We start from the raw sequence: 21550 nt of genomic DNA, 5'->3' as shown, positions 1-21550 counted from the left end.
ATTTCCAAATGATCTTTTGTTTACCAGCCAAACTTGGAGAATCTGTCTGGTGCGTAATATATCCCCAGCATATTCGGACTGTCTGCCAGTTGTTCTGGTTCCTTCCTTTTTTGTAGTTTCCTCTTCTCCTCGATAATTCTTTTTCTCTTTGTCAGTAAGGTATTCCGCTTCTTTTCTATTAAAGACTGATCAAGATATTTGCAACCATAAAATCCATGGACTCAGGCTTTGGTATCATTAACAGATACATGCACAGTACGTTTATAATGGGAATACATTTCTTTTACTGTGTATGAGATTTAACTACAAATTTGTTTTTTTTTGAGAAAAATCATAAGTCTTCCCTTTTCAGATAGTATGCATATTCTAATTTGCTTTGCACTTTTTGACCTTTGGTCTAGAGGTGAAAGTCATGTTGACTTATATCATTAGTGCACTGCACACTTTCTGTTGGTGATGCAGGTATTATTCAAGTTTAATGAACTATATATATTCAATAGTTATAAAAATGTAAAGCCAAAGCAAGATTTCATTAAAAAAATTGCACCTCTTTGACCTAGAGGTGAAGGTCGTCATGACCTTACTTATGGAATGCACTGAGCACCTTCTCTGTGCAGTTCAAGTTTTATCAACATGTCTTTGACATATTGTATATTTTAGCCAAGAATATATTTTGCTTGAAAAGTGCTTGTTTGACTTTTGACCATGAGGTCAAGGTTACCGTTATTTAATACAGGGCACTGCATACCTATAGTGAGTGATGCAGGTTTACTTCAAGTTTCATTAAGATGAAATTCACAGTATGCAAGTTTATAGCTTGTATCAAGTATTTTAGGAAATTTTGCATGAGGTGAAGGTCATAATGCATTGCACACTTGCTGAGGTTTATACAGGCATACTTAAGTTTTATCAAAATAACTTCTATGGTTTAAAAGTTATAGCTTGGACAAGATTAATTATATCAGAAGAGGAATAGGAATTAGAAACAAGAGGCCTAATGGGCCTGCATCGCTCACCTGGTATTAATCTCACACTTGTAATCTCAAAAGTGGACTAAAATACAGCTACAGGCAGAATTCAGGGTCATTCATTTGAACAAACTTGGCAGCCCTTTATCCCAGCCTGCCACATGCCTAATATCAGTACCCTGAGCCTTTTGGTTATTGAGAAGAAGTTGTTTGAAGATTTTAACATATTTGACCCCTGTAACCTTGAAAGTGGGTCAAGGTCATTCATTTGAATAAACTTTGTAGCCCTTCATCCAGCATGTTACCGGCCCAATATCAGTACCCTTGGCATTTTGATTTTTGAGAAGAATATGTTTGAAGATTTTAAGACATCTGACCCCAGTGACCTTGAAAGTGGGTCAAGGTCATTTATTTGAACAAACTTGGTAGTCCTTTATCCAAGCATGCTACAGACCCAATTTCAGTACCCTGGATCTTTTGGTTATTGAGGAGTCGTTTGAAGATTTTACAACATTCGACCCCTGTGACCTTAAAAGTGGATCAAAGTCATTCATTTGAACAAACTTGGTAGCCATTCATCCCAGCATGCCACAGGCCCACTATTAGTACCCTGGGCCTTTTGGTTATTGAGAAGAAGTTATTTGAAGATTTTAACACATTTGACCCCTGTGACCTTGAAAGTCGGTCAAGGTCTTTCATTTGAACAAACTTGGTATCCCTTCATCCCAGCATGCTACTGGCCAAATATCATCACCCTGGGCATTTCGGTTATTCAGAAGAAGTTGTTTAAAGGTTTTAACCTATTTGACCCCTGTGACCTTAAATATATAGGTAAAGGTCATTTATTTAACAAACTTGGTAGCCCTTCATCCCAGTTTGCTTCTGGCCAAATATAATCACTCTAGGCCTTGCGGTTATTAAGAAGAAGTTGTTTAAAGTAAAATATTGATGCCATGCCATAAGCCTTTGGACTAGGTGAGCTAATAAAACTATCTAATACAATATTTCTCCCTTCATATGAAGGAGAGACAATAATTAAGAGTGACACTTTGCAGGCAAAGGGTTGATGAACATTTCCTTAATTTGCTAATTTCAAATCAACCCAAGTCAATGTAAGAATAATGTTCTATTTCCATTTATATGTTTTATGATGTATTACATTAGGCAAAGTAAATATTGTAGTGTACCCTGATCTTATGGCCTGGTTTGATGAGGATACCCCTGTAGGCCTTCTTCACAATGAGGTCATCAGTTGTTAGACCACGTAGATCAGGCTGTCGAAAGTAGCCATTCCTTTCCTTAGTGTTAAAAAGCTGGCTATATTCCTGTGTGGACGGTTGTGTACAGTTGATGTAGAGTGGGTTGTGGGGCATCAAACATGAGCTGGGAGAAACAAGAAAAGGGTTACATATGTAAATATTAACCAACCATTTATACTACACTTAATGACATAAGCAACATCCAGATAATAATATGCATCAACACTCCCTACTAAACCTCAAGAAAACTAAGCAAAGAATTCATCATTCTATGGTCTCTGATCTTTAAACAATTTTCTGTATCAATAATTACCAAAGGGCTGATAACTCTGCAAATGATTGGGCACACACCTGATTGGTGCATTCATTTGTAAGATAATTACATCAAGGACCAAACTTCTTTCAAAAAGCTGAAACAATATGTCAGTTTATTGACAGTCTTTCTACAACTATAATCAGGAAAATGCTGTTATTCAGATTATGATCTTGAGATTAAGAGTGACTAGATATGTTCTGCTAGACAGTATATTATGGACCTGGTGCCATTCTCTAGCATGGTGATGGTGCGGTTCCACAGTCGAGCTGACCAACCTGCCATGTCATTGACCCCGCCCAGGAAGTAGTCACGGTACTGATCTACAAGGAACGGGCTGGTATTGGCGACAGCAGCATATGCCTTGAAAAACAGAATAACACTATCCTTGTTGTAATAGCTACAGCAGCATATACCTAGGAAAACAGTATAATACTTTCCTAGTAGTATATATTATAAACATATGATATAGACAACAATTATAAAACCACTTATAATACAGTGTAATCACTCTTGTTGGCCTGAATGTAAGTGAGCGGAGGCCTACTAGCTAAAGAGTCTTAATGTTGGAGGAAACCAGAATATCTGAAGAATACCTACATGGTCGGGCAAGTAAACCAGTACATTTGATACCTTTTCACTTTCAACCAGAGAATGGGACCCCAGCCTTCTTAATGAGTGAAAGGTGAACACCTTTAGATCCACTGCACCATCTAACCACCAATGCCCTATATAGTTGTCTAGCAAGGTACAACAGCTTGTCACTGAAGACAGTACAACACTGCCCTAGTATAGCAGCATGTCTCTGAAGACATTATCACACTGCCCTAGTATAGCAACATATCTCTGAAGACAGTATCACACTGCCCTAGTATAGCAGCATGTCTCTGAAGACAGTATCACACTGCCCTAGTATAGCAGCATGTATGGCTCTGAAGACAGTATGACACTGCCCTAGTATAGCAGCATATCTCTGAAGACAGTACGACACTGCCCTAGTATAGAAGCATGTCTGTGAAAACAGTATCACACTGCCCTAGTATAGAAGCATGTCTCTGAAGACAGTACGACACTGCCCTAGTATAGAAGCATGTCTCTGAAGACAGTACAACACTGCCCTAGTATAGCAGCATGTCTGTGAAAACATTACTAGCAGCATGTCTCTGAAGACAGTACGACACAGCCCTAGTATAGAAGCATGTCTCTTAAGACAGTACGACACTGCCCTAGGATAGAAGCATGTCTCTGAAGACAGTACGTCACTGCCCTAGTATAGCAGCATGTATGACTCTGAAGACAGTATGACACCGCCCTAGTATAGCAGCATATCTCTGAAGACAGTACGACACTGACCTAGTATAGCAGCATGTCTGTGAGGACAGTACGACACTGCCCTAGTAGAGCAGCATATCTGTGAAGACAGTAAGACACTGCCCCAGTATAGCAGCATGTCTCTGAAGTCTTTATCACACTGCCCTTTTATAGCTGCATGTCTCGGAAGACAGTATCACACTGCCCTAGTATTGCAGCATGCATGGCTCTGAAGACAGTATGGCACTGCCCTAGTATAGAAGCATGTCTCGGAAGACAGTACAACACTGCCCTAGGATAGAAGCATGTCTGTGAAAACAGTATCACACTGCTCTAGTATAGAAGCATGTCTCTGAAGACAGTACGTCACTGCCCTAGTATAGCAGCATGTGTCTGAAGACAGTACGACACTGCCCTAGTAGAGCAGCATTCCTGTGAATACAGTACGACACTGCCCTAGTATAACAGCATGTCTCTGAAGACAGTACAACACTGCACTAGTATAGCAGCATGTCTCTGATGACAGTATCACACTGCCCTTTTACAGCTGCATGTCTCTGAAGACAGTATCACCCTGCCCTAGTATAGCAGAATGTCTCTGAAGACAGTATCACACTACCCTAGGATAGCAGCATGTCTGTGAAAACATTACTAGCAGCATGTCTCTGAAGACAGGACGACACTGCCCTAGTATTGCAGCATGCATGGCTCTGAAGACAGTATGACACTGCGCTAGTATAGCAGCATATCTCTGAAGACAGTATGACACTGCCCTATTATAGCTGCATGTCTCTGAAGACAGTATCAGACTGCCCTAGTATAGCAGCATATCTCTGAAGACAGTACGACCCTGCCCTAGTATAGCAGCACGTCTCTGAAGACAGTATCCCACTGCCCTAGTATAGAAGAATGTCTCTGAAGACAGTACGACACTGACCTAGTATAGCAGCATGTCTGTGAAAACATTACAACACTGCCCTAGTATAGCAGCATGGTTCTGAAGACAGTACAACACTGCCCTAGTATAGCCGCATGTCTCTGAAGACATTATCACACTGCCCTAGTATAGCAGAATGTCTCTGAAGACAGTATCACACTACCCTAGGATAGCAGCATGTCTGTGAAAACATTGCGACACTGCCCTAGTATAGCAGCATGTATGACTCTGAAGACAGTATGACACCGCCCTAGTATAGCAGCATATCTCTGAAGACAGTACGACCCTGCCCTAGTATAGCAGCACGTCTCTGAAGACAGTATCCCACTGCCCTAGTATAGAAGAATGTCTCTGAAGACAGTACGACAATGCCCTAGTATAGCAGCATGTCTATAAAGACAGTATCACTCTGCCCTAGTATAGCAGCATATCTGTGAAAACAGTACAACACTGCCCTAGTATAGCCGCATGTCTCTGAAAACAGTATCACACTGCCCTAGTATTGAAGCATGTCTGTGAAGACAGTACGACACTGCCCTAGGATAGAAGCATGTCTGTGAAAACAGTAACACACTGCCCTAGTATAGAAGCACGTCTCTGAAGACAGTACGACACTGCCCTAGTTTAGAAGCATATCTGTGAAGACAGTAAGACACTGCCCCAGTATAGCAGCATGTCTCTGAAGTCAGTATCACACTGCCCTTTTATAGCAGCATGTCTCTGAAGACAGGACGACACTGCCCTAGTATTGCAGCATGTCTCTGAAGACAGTATCACACTTCCCTTTTATAGCTGCATGTCTCTTAAGACACTATCACACTGCCCTAGAATAGCAGCATGTCTCTGAAGACATTACGACACTGCCCTAGTATAGGAGCATGTCTCTGAAGACAGTATCACCCTGCCCTAGAATAGCAGCATGTCTCTGAAGACAGGACGACACTGCCCTAGTATTGCAGCATGTCTCTGAAGACAGTAAGACACTGCCCTAGTGTAGCAGCATGTCTCTGAAGACAGTACGACACTGCCCTAGTTTAGCAGCATATCTGTGAAGACAGTAAGACACTGCCCTAGTATAGCAGCATGTCTCTGAAGACAGTACGACACTGCCCTAGTATAGCAGCATGTCTCTGAAGACAGTACGACACTGCCCTAGTATAGCAGCATGTCTCTGAAGACAGTACGACACTGCCCTAGTATAGCAGCATGTCTCTGAAGACAGTACGACACTGCCCTAGTATAGCAGCATGTCTCTGAAGACAGTACGACACTGCCCTAGTATAGCAGCATGTCTCTGAAGACAGTACGACACTGCCCTAGTATAGCAGCATGTCTCTGAAGACAGTACGACACTGCCCTAGTATAGCAGCATGTCTCTGAAGACAGTACGACACTGCCCTAGTATAGCAGCATGTCTCTGAAGACAGTACGACACTGCCCTAGTATAGCAGCATGTCTCTGAAGACAGTATGACACTGCCCTAGTATAGCAGCATGTCTCTGAAGACAGTACGACACTGCCCTAGTATAGCAGCATGTCTCTGAAGACAGTACGACACTGCCCTAGTATAGCAGCATGTCTCTGAAGACAGTACGACACTGCCCTAGTATAGCAGCATGTCTCTGAAGACAGTACGACACTGCCCTAGTATAGCAGCATGTCTCTGAAGACAGTACGACACTGCCCTAGTATAGCAGCATGTCTCTGAAGACAGTACGACACTGCCCTAGTATAGCAGCATGTCTCTGAAGACAGTATGACACTGCCCTAGTATAGCAGCATGTCTCTGAAGACAGTACGACACTGCCCTAGTATAGCAGCATGTCTGTGAAAACATTACGACACTGCCCTAGTATAGCAGCATGGTTCTGAAGACAGTACAACACTGCCCTAGTATAGAAGCATGTCTCTGAAGACAGTATCACACTGCCCTAGTATAGCAGCATGTCTCTGAAGACAGTACCACACTGCCCTAGTATAGAAGCATGTCTCTGAAGACAGTATCACACTGCCCTAGTATAGCAGCATATCTCTGAAGACAGTACCACACTGCCCTAGTATAGAAGCATGTCTCTGAAGACAGTATAACACTGCCCTAGTATAGAAGCATGTCTCTGAAGAAAGTATAACACTGCCCTAGTATAGCAGCATATCTGTGAAAACATTACAACACTGCCCTAGTATAGCAGCATGGTTCTGAAGACAGTACAACACTGCCCTAGTATGGCAGTACGACACTGCCCTAGTATAGCAGCATGGCGTTGAAAACATTACGACACTGCCCTAGTATAGCAGCATGTCTGTGAAAACATTACGACACTGCCCTAGTATAGCAGCATGTCTGTGAAAACATTACGACTCTGCCCTAGTATAGCAGCATGGTTCTGAAGACAGTACAACGTCTCTGAAGACAGTACGACACTGCCCTAGTAGAGCAGCATATCTGTGCAGACAGTACGACACTGCCCTAGTATAGCAGCATGTCTGTGAAAACATTACTAGCAGCATGTCTCTGAAGACAGTATCACACTGCCCTAGTATAGCAGCATGTCTCTGAAAACAGTACAACACTGCCCTAGTATAGCAGCATATCGGTGAAAACAGTACAACACTGCCCTAGTATAGCAGCTTGTCTCTGAAGACAGTACAACACTGCCCTAGTATAGCAGCATATCTGTGAAAACAGTACAACACTGCCCTAGTATAGCAGCATATCTCTGAAGACAGTACGACACTGCCCTAGTATAGCAGCATATCTGTGAAAACAGTCTACCCTAGGAATCTCCCATGGCTTTTCTTATTGATTTAACATCCACTGTAAAAGCTTTAGGTCATACGAAAATGAGTGCTTAACGAGCACAGCCGTAAAATAGGAGTATCTACTGCTCAATGCCTTACAGATATCTATAATATTACAGAGAATAACTTCATATACTTACATCAGAGCCACCTGCTAGCTCAGCATACCTGTAATTATAATTATTATACAACACCTGTCAAACAATAGATCACATACATGTACCTGTAATTATAATTATTATACAACACCTGTCAAACATAAATCTCATACCTGTAATTGTAATAACTATACAACCCTGTCAAACATAAATCTCACAGCTGACCTGTTAATTTGTTTGTTTGTGTTTTACGTCCTATTAACAGCTATGGTCATTTAAGGACGTGCCAGGTTTTGGTGGTAGAGGAAAGCCGGAGTTCCTGGGAAAAAACACGACCTCTACTAGTACCTGGTGACTGCCCCATGTAGGCCTCAAACCCGCGACCCAGTGGTGGAGGGCTATAGTGGTGGTAGAATGACAGACGCCTTAACCACCCCCTTAACCGGCCCCACCTGTCACTACTAGTACTGTTAACCATTTACCACGGTGGTATATTTATACATTTTACACAAACAACGTATTCTGGCTGATTTTTGTTTTCACACATATAAATCCTTGCAAATCTATATGTCTCTGGAAGAACAATCACAAATATAATATACTGTTTAAGGGCAATGCTGGGACACCTTGAGTTAGCTGTGTAGATGGTAATGGTCTAAGGGAGATAATGCATCTATTATGATTGAAATCCAAATTCATTCAGATTTTTATAGTGACATTATGTTTAAATGTTTTCTGCACAAAAATGCAGTCAGCTTTACAAAATGCTTAAAAAAATTGTATTCTTATTCTACAGGCGTCCCGTCCTCTCACAATACTCTACATCCATCAAAGTAAAGTCATTACCACTTATGCGACCGCCTCTTATTCTGATCTGAACTTGTGTTATATAATAGCTACTTTTTGGAGTTTGGCGGTCCGTTTATACACGAACAGAAATTGATATCAAACTAAAGATTAAGGGTTACATTTAATAAGTAATTGTTGAATGTTCTGCTTCCTGATTTAATCATAAAACAATCAAATATCATCAATGCACAGATATGGCTCAATGACCACATCAAATAAAGACTGATAATTTGATCATGATTTATGTTTCAAGGAAAGTTTTATTTCCAATATACATGTACATAAAACCTTATATCTTGATAAACTGTTACCATAATTGATCACCAATCAATAAATCAGTCATTAATAGGACAATGAGATGATGTTACACACAGTTGAGTATAAAGCTGGATTGCTCACCCTGCTACAAGTAGTAAAGTACTACAGTTGTCAATAACGGGACTGGTGATCCTGGTCGTACCGTAAAAATCCTGGTAAATCCTCGTCAGGTCATCCACAGGCACATACCTGTCACATAGCAGGGAGTTCAAAACATTATTTGTATGCTCCTTTTTCAACATATCTGATAATTTACAATGATTTAACTCTGTTTGAAACATGCATTTCTATTGGTTTTATTTTTTAGGTAATCAGCTCATAACATAAAAAAACTGACAAAAGAACAATTTTCCGATGAAAGAACTGTAACGAGCATTCTGATTGGATGATGGAAACAGTTTCGTTATGATGTCGGCGTATCAATTTTTTTAACTGATTTTGAGTATTGCATCATTTGATGGGTGATTTATTTTCTGTATATTCAGATGATGCTCTTGGCCTTGTTATTCCTGAGATACAAACTCATTTGAGATATTCACTTACTTGACCTTTGTATAACATTTTATCAAATTCTGTTTTCAAAAGAAATGAAGTTACTCTTTGAAAAGCATTGGTAATAGTAGAGTCAGGATTGGTGCCTCTGTTTCAGACACTATGTTAAAACGTTTTGATAAATAATGAAAACATTACTGACGTTATGTATTTTGTTATCTGGATATAAGGAATTATTGTTTTATGATACTCTATGAAGTACATTAATTACATAAACAATGAGCAGGATGTTTATGTAAGATGTAGTTTATGACTTACCATTCCTTGAGAGGGTCCATAAATAGTGCTACATCCATGTCAAACAGATTCATCACATCCCCTCCTGAAAAAAAACCCAATTTTCTTTAAAGTGTTTTACCATTCAAGTCAGTTTTCTTTGAAAATGTCTTTCTTTCACAATCTGATCCTCTAATGAATTCCTGCCTACCCTTTATAACTCTTGTGTACTTCTTAATTGCTGTTCATTCCTTAATCCCTGTACACCCCTTAATTCCAGGACACCCCTCAATCCCTTAACATCCTTTAATCTATCTACACCCCTAAATTCCAGTACACACATTAATTCGAGTACACCCCTTAATCCCTTTACACCCCTTAATCCCTGTATACCCCTTAATCCCTTTACACCCCTTAATCCCTGTATACCCCTTAATCCCTTTACACCCCTTAATCCCTGTATACCCCTTAATCCTTGTACATCCCTTAATCCTTGTACACCCCTTAATCCCTGTTCGACCCTTAATCCCTGTACACCCCTTAATCCCTTTACACCCCTGTACATCCCTTAATCCTTGTTCACCCCTAAATCTTTGTACACCCCTTAATCCTTGTTCACCCCTTATTCCTGTACACCCTTTAATCCCTGTACACCCCTTAATCCTTGTTCACCCCTTAATCTCTGTAAACACCTTAATCCCTGTACACCTCTTAATCCTTGTTCACCCCTTAATCCTTGTACACCCCTTAATCCTTGTTCACCCCTTAATCCCTGTACACCCCTCAATCCCTTTACACCCCTTAATATCTGTACACCCCTTAATCCTTGTTCACCCCTTTATCCCTGTACACCCCTTAATCTCTGTACACCCCTTATTCCTTGTTCACCCCTTAATCCTTGTTCACCCCTTCATCCTTGTTCACCCCTTACTCACTGTACACCCCTTAATCCCTGTACACCCCTTAATTCTTGTACACCCCTTAATCCTTGTTCATCCCTTAATCCCTGTACACCCCTTAATCCCTGTACACCCCTTAATCCTTGTTCACCCCTTACTCACTGTACATCCCTTAATCCCTGTACACCCCTTAATTCTTGTACACCCCTTAATCCTTGTTCACCCCTAAATCTCTGTACAACCCTTAATCCTTGTTCACCCCTAAATCTCTGTACACCCCTTAATCCTGGTTCACCCCTAAATCTCTGTACAACCCTTAATCCTTGTTCACCTCTAAATCTCTGTACACCCCTTAATCCTTGTTCGCCCCTAAATCTCTGTACAACCCTTAATCCTTGTTCACCTCTAAATCTCTGTACACCCCTTAATCCTTGTTCGCCCCTAAATCTCTGTACAACCCTTAATCCTTGTTCACCCCTAAATCTCTCTACACCCCTTAATCCTTGTTCACCCCTAAATCTCTGTACAACCCTTAATCCTTGTTCACCCCTTCTGGGCTCATATTTTATGTTCAAAATACGACATTAAACTATTTTGTTTTACCCTTATATTATCCCCTATCATCACAGCCACTTACCAAAATCAGCAGCTGTGTGAGCATTGGTGTAGGAGCCATGGAAGTTTTCCTATTAAAAAGAATTTGTAGGAGGTTTATGCAAGCTCTTATAATACAATCAGTATACACTAACGTACAAACATGTTCATAGATCTAGATATGACACAATGCACATACTATATTCTAGTGACATGAGGAGAACGCAGTAAGTTATGTTTTTTTAATTATCAATCAGCATATGTTATAAATAAACATCTATTCCAAAAGAGCTATGTACAGGACAATTCAAATCTGAAAATCAAATTCAAATGATATAGACAACTTTAAAGTACTTAATGTAGATTTTCTTTTTTAAATAGCTAATTGGTCTGGAGGTTTTATCCTTTGCATTAACAGGTTAAGTTTACTGATTTCTTCCTGACTTAAGTATACACGTTTTGCTTACTTTGACATGCATTATGTGTTACATCTATTAAATATTACTGATTATAAGGAGGATAAAAAGTCTAACACAAATCCAAGGTACGTACACTGTGTACAAATTAGCTGTAACTTTAATTATAACACAAATCAGGTGTAAGGTGGTATATAACCCTAACAGCGGCCGTTAAACATATCCACCTTAGCTTCCTTGGTATAACTTACCATACCCATGGTAGTGATGAAGCCCTGGTCCACACCCAGACTGTGCCACACAATATCAGCCACTTGGTGGGATACAAACCCAAACATGAATGCCACTAGTTTCTCTGTAGCCTGTAACACAAACAAGGTAACAGTCAGGTACAGTGTATAGGGACAGGCTGGTAGTAACCCATAATCTATTAACCACTAATTGGACACTAATTGATCTGATAATTGATTCTAATTTCTCATAATTGATCATCAATATTAAAGACTTAACACTTTTAATACTAAAATATGTTTAATCTTAACTTCATGAATAGTATAGATGTCAACTGCATACAATGATTAGGTTCAGTTTCTATGCAAGTCATGTATATAGTTAAGAAAAAACCCTGATGATCAAATAATATGATGTTACAAAACAACAAGCGTAAAGAATGCAATTGTCATTTTTGGTGGCAGGTGTGTGTGTAATCAGTGAAAACAAATGAAACATATCCAAGGTACTGGGATAGTGACATGTAACCTTCTGTATCCCAGGGACTGGGATAGTGACATGTAGCCTTCTGTAACCCAGGGACTGGGATAGTGACATGTAACCTTCTGTATCCCAGGGACTGGTACAGTGACATGTAACCTTCTGTATACCAGGTACTGGGATAGTGACATGTAACCTTCTGTATACCGGGGACTGGGATAGTGACATGTAACCTTCTGTATACCGGGGACTGGGATAGTGACATGTAACCTTCTGTATCCCAGGGACTGGGATAGTGACATGTAACCTTCTGTATCCCAGGGACTGGGATAGTGACATGTAACCTTCTGTATCCCAGGGACTGGGATAGTGACATGTAACCTTCTGTATCCCAGGGACTGGGATAGTGACATGTAACCTTCTGTATCCCAGGGACTGGGATAGTGACATGTAACCTTCTGTATCCCAGGGACTGGGATAGTGACATGTAACCTTCTGTATCCCAGGGACTGGGATAGTGACATGTAACCTTCTGTATCCCAGGGACTGGGATAGTGACATGTAACCTTCTGTATCCCAGGGACTGGGATAGTGACATGTAACCTTCTGTATCCCAGGGACTGGGATAGTGACATGTAACCTTCTGTATCCCAGGGACTGGGATAGTGACATGTAACCTTCTGTATCCCAGGGACTGGGATAGTGACATGTAACCTTCTGTATCCCAGGGACTGGGATAGTGACATGTAACCTTCTGTATCCCAGGGACTGGGATAGTGACATGTAACCTTCTGTATCCCAGGGACTGGGATAGTGACATGTAACCTTCTGTATCCCAGGGACTGGGATAGTGACATGTAACCTTCTGTATCCCAGGGACTGGGATAGTGACATGTAACCTTCTGTATCCCAGGGACTGGGATAGTGACATGTAACCTTCTGTATCCCAGGGACTGGGATAGTGACATGTAACCTTCTGTATCCCAGGGACTGGGATAGTGACATGTAACCTTCTGTATCCCAGGGACTGGGATAGTGACATGTAACCTTCTGTATCCCAGGGACTGGGATAGTGACATGTAACCTTCTGTATCCCAGGGACTGGGATAGTGACATGTAACCTTCTGTATCCCAGGGACTGGGATAGTGACATGTAACCTTCTGTATCCCAGGGACTGGGATAGTGACATGTAACCTTCTGTATCCCAGGGACTGGGATAGTGACATGTAACCTTCTGTATCCCAGGGACTGGGATAGTGACATGTAACCTTCTGTATCCCAGGGACTGGGATAGTGACATGTAACCTTCTGTATCCCAGGGACTGGGATAGTGACATGTAACCTTCTGTATCCCAGGGACTGGGATAGTGACATGTAACCTTCTGTATCCCAGGGACTGGGATAGTGACATGTAACCTTCTGTATCCCAGGGACTGGGATAGTGACATGTAACCTTCTGTATCCCAGGGACTGGGATAGTGACATGTAACCTTCTGTATCCCAGGGACTGGGATAGTGACATGTAACCTTCTGTATCCCAGGGACTGGGATAGTGACATGTAACCTTCTGTATCCCAGGGACTGGGATAGTGACATGTAACCTTCTGTATCCCAGGGACTGGGATAGTGACATGTAACCTTCTGTATCCCAGGGACTGGGATAGTGACATGTAACCTTCTGTATCCCAGGGACTGGGATAGTGACATGTAACCTTCTGTATCCCAGGGACTGGGATAGTGACATGTAACCTTCTGTATCCCAGGGACTGGGATAGTGACATGTAACCTTCTGTATCCCAGGGACTGGGATAGTGACATGTAACCTTCTGTATCCCAGGGACTGGGATAGTGACATGTAACCTTCTGTATCCCAGGGACTGGGATAGTGACATGTAACCTTCTGTATCCCAGGGACTGGGATAGTGACATGTAACCTTCTGTATCCCAGGGACTGGGATAGTGACATGTAACCTTCTGTATCCCAGGGACTGGGATAGTGACATGTAACCTTCTGTATCCCAGGGACTGGGATAGTGACATGTAACCTTCTGTATCCCAGGGACTGGGATAGTGACATGTAACCTTCTGTATCCCAGGGACTGGGATAGTGACATGTAACCTTCTGTATCCCAGGGACTGGGATAGTGACATGTAACCTTCTGTATCCCAGGGACTGGGATAGTGACATGTAACCTTCTGTATCCCAGGGACTGGGATAGTGACATGTAACCTTCTGTATCCCAGGGACTGGGATAGTGACATGTAACCTTCTGTATCCCAGGGACTATGATAGTGACATGTAACCTACTGTATCCCAGGGACTGGGATAGTGACATGTAACCTTCTGTAACCCAGGGACTGGGAAAGTGACATGTAACCTTCTGTATACCGGGGACTGGGATAGTGACATGTAACCTTCTGTATCCCAGGGACTATGATAGTGACATGTAACCTACTGTATCCCAGGGACTGGGATAGTGACATGTAACCTTCTGTAACCCAGGGACTGGTACAGTGACATGTACCCTTCTGTATCCCAGGGACTGGGAGAGTGACATGTAACCTTCTGTAACCCAGGGACTGGGATAGTGACATGTACCCTTCCATAATCCAGGGACTGGGATAGTGACATGTACCCTTCTGTATACCAGGGACTGGGATAGTGACATGTACCCTTCTGTATACCAGGGACTGGGATAGTGACACGTACCGTTCTGTGTTCGAGGGACTGGGAGAGTGACATGTATCCTTCTGTATCTCAGAGACTGTGATAGTGACATGAAACTGTCTTTATCCCAGGGACTGGGATGGTGGCATGAAACCTTCTTTATACCAGGGACTGGGATATTGACATGTACCCTTCTGTATCCCAGGGACTGGAATAGTGACATGAGACCTTCTTTATCCCAGGGTTCAGGAGTGACAGTTGACCTATAAACCATGTAACATTCCAGGGTTGAACTTTAGGATAGTAATATGTGACTTACAGTGCCTTTAGGTTGAACGTAGTGACATTTGACTTACTTTGTCCTAGAATTGAGGATAGTGGCATGTGACTTACATGTACCATTATCCCATGGTTCAGTATAGTGATATGGACTTACTATGCCTTACCGCTGAGGACAGTAACAGGTAATTATATCATTTACAGTGCCACATTGTTGTGTCAAATGACATTTGACTTACAAATAATGCCCCTGGATTCAGTAAAGTGACAAGTGACTTACTGTGTCCCAGGATTGAGGAAAGTGACATGTGACTTACTGTGTCCCAGGATTGAGGAAAGTGACATGTGACTTACTGTGACCAAGGATTGAGGATAGTGACATGTGACTAAATGTGTCCCAGGGTTGAGGAAAATGAAATGTGACTTACTGTGACCAAGGTTGAGGAAGATGACATGTGACTTACTGTGTCCCAATATTGAGGAAAGTGAAATGTGACTAACTGTGTCCCAGGATTGAGGAAAATGAAATGTGACTTACTGTGTCCCAGGATTGAGGAAAATGAAATGTGACTTACTGTGTCCCAGGATTGAGGAAAGTGAAATGTGACTAACTGTGTCCCAGGATTGAGGATAGTGACATATGACTTACTGTGTCCCAGGGTTGAGGATAGTGACATATGACTTACTGTGTCCCAGGGTTGAGGATAGTGACATTTAACTTACTGTGTCCCTGGGTTGAGGATAGTGACATATGACTTACTGTGTCCCAGGGTTGAGGATAGTGACATATGACTTACTGTGTCCCAGGGTTGAGGATAATTCTTCCTGATGTAGTTGATGGTGGCATTAAGAAAACCTGACCAGTGAGTGTCCTCGGACACATTGTGGTAATATCCTGTAACAGAGGATTTCAATTCTTTTAGTTTTTGTTTTCACTATAAAGCAAATTGGTAGTATTAAAATGTCATACTGTTCTGATGACAGTGATGGATGTTCTCAAGTACAGCTATAACTACAGTCAAACCTGTATTATGAGACCACTCATTGGACATCTGAACTGCAGTGGTCCCTTGACAAAGGTGGTCTCTAAATACAGGTGGTCACATGAACAGGTTTGTCTGTATATAATATTAATAATACAACCATTTAATTGGCCAAATGTAAAGAGGTCAGAATACCTATTTTCAATACCAAGCAGGTCAGATTATTTAGTTGCTGTCTGTAAAAAAGCCAAAATATGAATTTATTTTAAAACAATGAAATAATGTGGTGGTATCATTTGTGAAAGCCAATGATATACATTATCATATAATTTCTTCTAAGGACTGACTAACGATGCACTGTAAAACCCAGCAGACAATATAGAATATACACTACATGACTACACTGTATCGTACATGAAATAGAAGTTGATACAGTCATACCTTTATCACAGAAAGAGCTGTAGAAAGCATCAGGGTAGGGACTCCCGGCCATGAACGCATCATGATGTTTGGTTATAATCTGAAATAGGACAATTGTTCACAACATTCAAATTTTACAAAGAACTATTTTTAAACTGCAGGTACAACAAATAATCATAATACATAATATGATACAGAGAGGTTTTCTGAAGATTCTAATTAGCAGTGGTTCAAATAACAGGCTATCACTTTTATCTTTTTTAGATAAGTCATTTCAAAATTTTCAAAAGACACCAGCTTGCTAGGTTTTACTGAATGCTTTAAAATGATAAAAAAAGAGATAACACATAATAAATAGAAGAACTCTGGAGTTTGAAGATTCCATATTTAAGTCAGAAAATCTTACACATTGCTTCCAACTCCAACACACTACATTTGTAGCAAGTCAAAATTGATATCATTTATTTTATTCATGAAGAAATACAAACCTGTTTGTAATCAACCTTTGTGGGACTAATGTTACCAAAGTGTTCCTTTGCTTTTTCAGCTGCAAAATATTTTTAAAAACTCATTGTCTAAAACAAAAAGTGTCTAAAACATGCAGTCAAGTATGTTAAAGAGAAATAAAAACATAGGTAAACAGGAACAGAGATTTCATGCTTATAATAAACTGTTTACCTTTGTCTCCGGACAACATGAATAGTTAACATGAACTATTCAACAAATTTTGTCTAAAGCAAACTTCATAGGTCCACTGTTGTAATTTTGCTGTATAAACAAGTTTTTCTGCACCATAAACACAAAAAAAGTATACATATAAAAAGAAATAATTCTCCAAATTTCTCACCATATGGTATACATTATCATGATTATGCATGGAAACGGGGAGTGGGAACACCAGACACAAAAATCTGAATTGTCAATTACCCAAATCATGGTTATTGATCGAGAAGTACAATTGTATTTCCAAAAACATTGTTAACTGACATAGTTTGCACTGTGAAACATCATCTCTTTGACATAAAACTGCAGAGGGTTATAAATATCAACTCTCTATAAAACTTTCACACCAATGATAGCTTATATATATTATCCAAACCTTTAACACATTTAATATTACTCTTAGTTCTAAATAACTAAGGCCAAATACAAATATACCTGTGTTTCCCGTTTCCCAAACGACTCTATTTTTTCATGCCGACCCTAATAAATTTTATTGGATTTTCACAGTCACTGTAATGCATTTATTAGCCGTTTAATTGTTTAAAGTGCACATATAATTTGCTATGCATTATATTAGCCTTAGCTTGTGGTCACACTGGTCAGTGTCAAGAGTTTTATTTGAAGATAGTAGTTAAGTTAAGTAGACAATTGTGCTGATATAGGTTGGGATCTGTAGATTAGTGTGACCCTCTGGTCTAGGTGTGGGGGGGGGGGGGGGGGGGAGTCCAGTCTGTGATGTCAGTGTTTGTGCCTCCCGCTAATGCTGACCGCTGAAGTCAAATTTAGCAGGAGTTATGGCCAGTTTAACCTAGTCGTATAGGGGTCAAATTTTAGCAGAATTTCAGCAGCTATTTTAATGTATCAACATTTTTGATGTCGCAGAATTTTGCTAAGGAACAGATTGTTAGGTAGTTCAGCTTGGGAGATGAAGGAGGAGGAGAGAGTTTGGTTGGGGAGTTGAGTTAAGGAGTCTTGAGGAATTCGAAGGAGGTTGAGTTAGGGAGACTGAGTTGATAAGAGGTCTACAGATATAAAAGAGAGTTAGAAAGTTGGAGTTAGAGTGAGAATTACGAAGTTAGTAATAATAGAAGTTTTAGCTGATAGTTTGAAGATCAGTGTAGTTTTACAGTTTATAGTTGGAGATCAGTTTGGAGTGGCGATCGAGATTGAGGTCACAATGGTGAAGACTTGTATATTTTATGATGGATTAAGATACTTGAATTGTAAATATGAAAGTATTTATTTTGTTGTTCAATTAATTTCAAGTGGTGGTAGTGGAAATTGAGAACAGATAAAGCATCAGAGACTTATGAGAATGTAACACTGGTGACCATCAGTTGAGTTTCAATTACTAAAAACTAGTGTCCAGCAGTAGGGATACTTTAGAAATGTAACACTAGTGGCAGCACTACTGTAAATTAGGTTGGTAATTCCATAAACATTGAGGGGGGTCAAATAATAATTTACTTCAGTGTGTCGTTCGGGCCTGCTCAACACAAAATCTAGGATTACAGTTATTCTTTTCATTTATGTGTTTCATTTTACATGAATAAAACTTATATTTGTTACCATTCATACTTTATAAAAAAAATCAAAATTCATGTAGGCAATCAGGAGATTTTTTTCACCAGATTATTATATATTTTTTGGGAGCTGAAACAGAAAACGAACATATATTTTTATTTGGCCTAACCAAATATTATACCAATTGTAACACATGTTCATGTCTGTCTGTGTGTATGCACTGTAACATACCATTGCGGAATAACAACTAACGTAGGCTATGTACCACACAAAAATACTATAAACATTCGTTAAAATATTCACTGAAAAAAATCCATGGTCAACAGGAAGCGGAGTAAAATAAAGTTCATCCTCTCAGTGTTGCTGTATCAAGCGCCTAAGTCATGAATATGAACGATATACAATCAATTTATATGAATTTGAAGTGAACTTACAGATGACAATATGCGTTGTTATTCCACAACCACTCACATACGACAGGAATGGCAGAAACCACAACAGAGAAAACAAAACGTGACAGCGCGCCGCCATTTTGCCCAGTTTTTATAAATGTTTGGTCACATGACAATCATGTGAATTAAGCAGGGCGGCTGCGCCACACAGACAAGGCTGTCTATGAGAAGCTCAAACGGTGAAACCAGAGCTAGTAAATCATTTTTGAGGAAAACACCTTACAAATTACACGCCGACGTTTAAAATTTATAAAACGAGTTCTGTATTTTATCAAGAACTTAGATAGTCTAATTCTGTGACCCTATACATTTTTCTCAGTAAAAACAGCCATTGGGATGAGTTTCATATTATATTATATCAGAGACGTATATAACACGTCTCTGATTATATTATATATTATATTATACAACAGCTTAGATATAGGGGGTGGGGGTAAACAAATCTGTTGCGTTGTTAATTATGTCAGAATGGGAAAAGGCATGTAGCATGTATCTCACTGCATGTATATGACTCCCTGTCCCTTGCAGAATCGACACAAATTGTATAAATTTTACAACAATTATGAAGCAAATTGTTTCAACTTATATACATATTCATCATTATTGTAAGCTCAGAGCGTGTGGAGGTAGTATTGTGAAAGGAAACCAGAGTCCCCAGAGTGAACCTACGTGGTCGGACAGGTGATTCTAGTAATGTGGGAGTAAATCGTAGCACATGGAGAAAACCTACGGAGTCGGACATGTGCACACGTGATCCCATACTTTTTCGCATCCGATCGGGGAATCGAACCCAGCCGCGCGCCGCCTTGGTGAAAGTCGAGTGCGTTATCCGCTGCGCCACCCGGTGTTTTTTCGAATTCATTTTCTTCTATTTAGGGGACATTGAAAAAGCAAGAATATTTCTGTAACCTGCTGTATCCCATTGCATGTTTATCGTCGGTGTTTTTCTACTAAGATGACACGAAAAAGGTCAAATTGACGTGTTGCCCCCATTGCTACACTTGTTTGTTTCGTTTCATAATAATTTCCTGTCTACTTTCTTTCTTTTCTATCCACTTTCTTTTTCCGGCAGTGTCTCTCTAGGCACCGGCCTCACGTGACCCTGCATGGCTGTTGCAAGGACGAAAAAACAAACAAAGACAAACGTCAAAATGCTTTCTGAAATCCTGTCAGTCTTGCCAAATTGATACAGTGTATATTTGAAAATGAAACTTATTGTATACAATTTATAGTAAAAAATATAACTTTAACGGTTTTCTAATTTGATAAGTGTATTGTGTGCTTTTGGCGTTTGTTGTCAATATTAATATAATTTCAACCGGTTGACGGTTTAGGAATTAGGATGAAATTATTTTCTCTTTGGTATGAGAGTAGCCAATAGGTGGCTCTAGTCGTGCTACAGGTGTTCGCACGTGCTGAGATAGTGTATATACGTGTCATTCAGGCGACACAGGTAAAGCCGTGCACACGTGAATTTTTTGTTGTTGTTATTTATAAATAAGTAGGGTAGGAGTGATGATTGTGTGTGAGATGTACACTTACACTGTTGTGTTGCTGTTTTTTGATGATTATATGTAAATAAATATCAGTCAGTGCCTATGTCGCTGGGAAATACAAGATTTTGTATTTGTGTTATTATTCCTATTGGATAATAATTTAGGAGAGAATTTTCCCTTTTTGCTTTTCTCTCTCCTTTACAACAAATAACACCAGAACAGTATTTTGTTATTTAATTACACACTGTACACACAATAATAATAATCATAATCTTTAAGTAACGTCGTGTACAATTGTCAACAACAGACATAAGCTCTGTAGAGCTTTTATTACAACGCCGCTAAGGGAACAAATGGTATTTTCGTGGTGGAGGAAAACCCACGGGGGGAAAACCACCGTGCCATCGGAGGGATAACAACTAACCCTATCAGACATCAGTCTCTTTTTTCCCACCACCGCTGGGGATTGAACCGAAATTCTTGGGAGAGCGAGTGGTCTGAAGCTCACGCTTGATAGCACACAGTAGTACAATAACTGTGCGCGTTAGCGATCACGGCTACCGAGGCACCCTATGTGAGGAAATGTGAGGAATTTCGCCTTAATAAAGTAATATTGGACAAATATATGTTTTTCCAGACGATGCGCGAATCGTTATCTGGACGAATATATATATATTACGATATCGCGTACAATAAATCTTTTTGATCTTGGTCTTGCTGGCAATTTTGAATAATTGTTAAGATAACATTCGTGCAACAGATGT

The 21550-nt window shown here is 40.3% G+C and overlaps 1 protein-coding gene across 2 annotated transcripts in view; it reads right to left on the bottom strand.

Moving 5' to 3' along the window:
- LOC110456981 (phosphatidylinositol-glycan-specific phospholipase D-like) overlaps positions 1-19371 on the bottom strand; it is a 44305-nt gene extending 24934 nt beyond the window's left edge. For both annotated transcript variants that reach the window (XM_021508066.1, XM_021508074.1), the window contains exons 1-12: positions 19273-19371; positions 17080-17138; positions 16613-16691; positions 15986-16083; positions 11781-11891; positions 11157-11205; positions 9663-9726; positions 8934-9041; positions 7728-7755; positions 2764-2903; positions 2156-2351; positions 25-185 (exon numbers count right to left, since the gene is read on the bottom strand). In XM_021508066.1, coding sequence (XP_021363741.1) covers positions 25-185; positions 2156-2351; positions 2764-2903; positions 7728-7755; positions 8934-9041; positions 9663-9726; positions 11157-11205; positions 11781-11891; positions 15986-16083; positions 16613-16691; positions 17080-17138; positions 19273-19369 — 1190 coding nt within the window. In that variant the 5' untranslated portion in view covers positions 19370-19371. The remainder of the gene's footprint in view (positions 1-24; positions 186-2155; positions 2352-2763; positions 2904-7727; positions 7756-8933; positions 9042-9662; positions 9727-11156; positions 11206-11780; positions 11892-15985; positions 16084-16612; positions 16692-17079; positions 17139-19272) is intronic.
- Between the last annotated feature and the right edge of the window lie 2179 nt (positions 19372-21550).

Source organism: Mizuhopecten yessoensis, unplaced genomic scaffold (assembly GCF_002113885.1).
Source record: "Mizuhopecten yessoensis strain PY_sf001 unplaced genomic scaffold, ASM211388v2 scaffold1063, whole genome shotgun sequence".
Lineage (NCBI taxonomy): Eukaryota > Metazoa > Mollusca > Bivalvia > Pectinida > Pectinidae > Mizuhopecten > Mizuhopecten yessoensis.
Note: the sequence above shows the minus strand (reverse complement) of the source record. Positions and strands in the feature narration are given on the sequence as shown.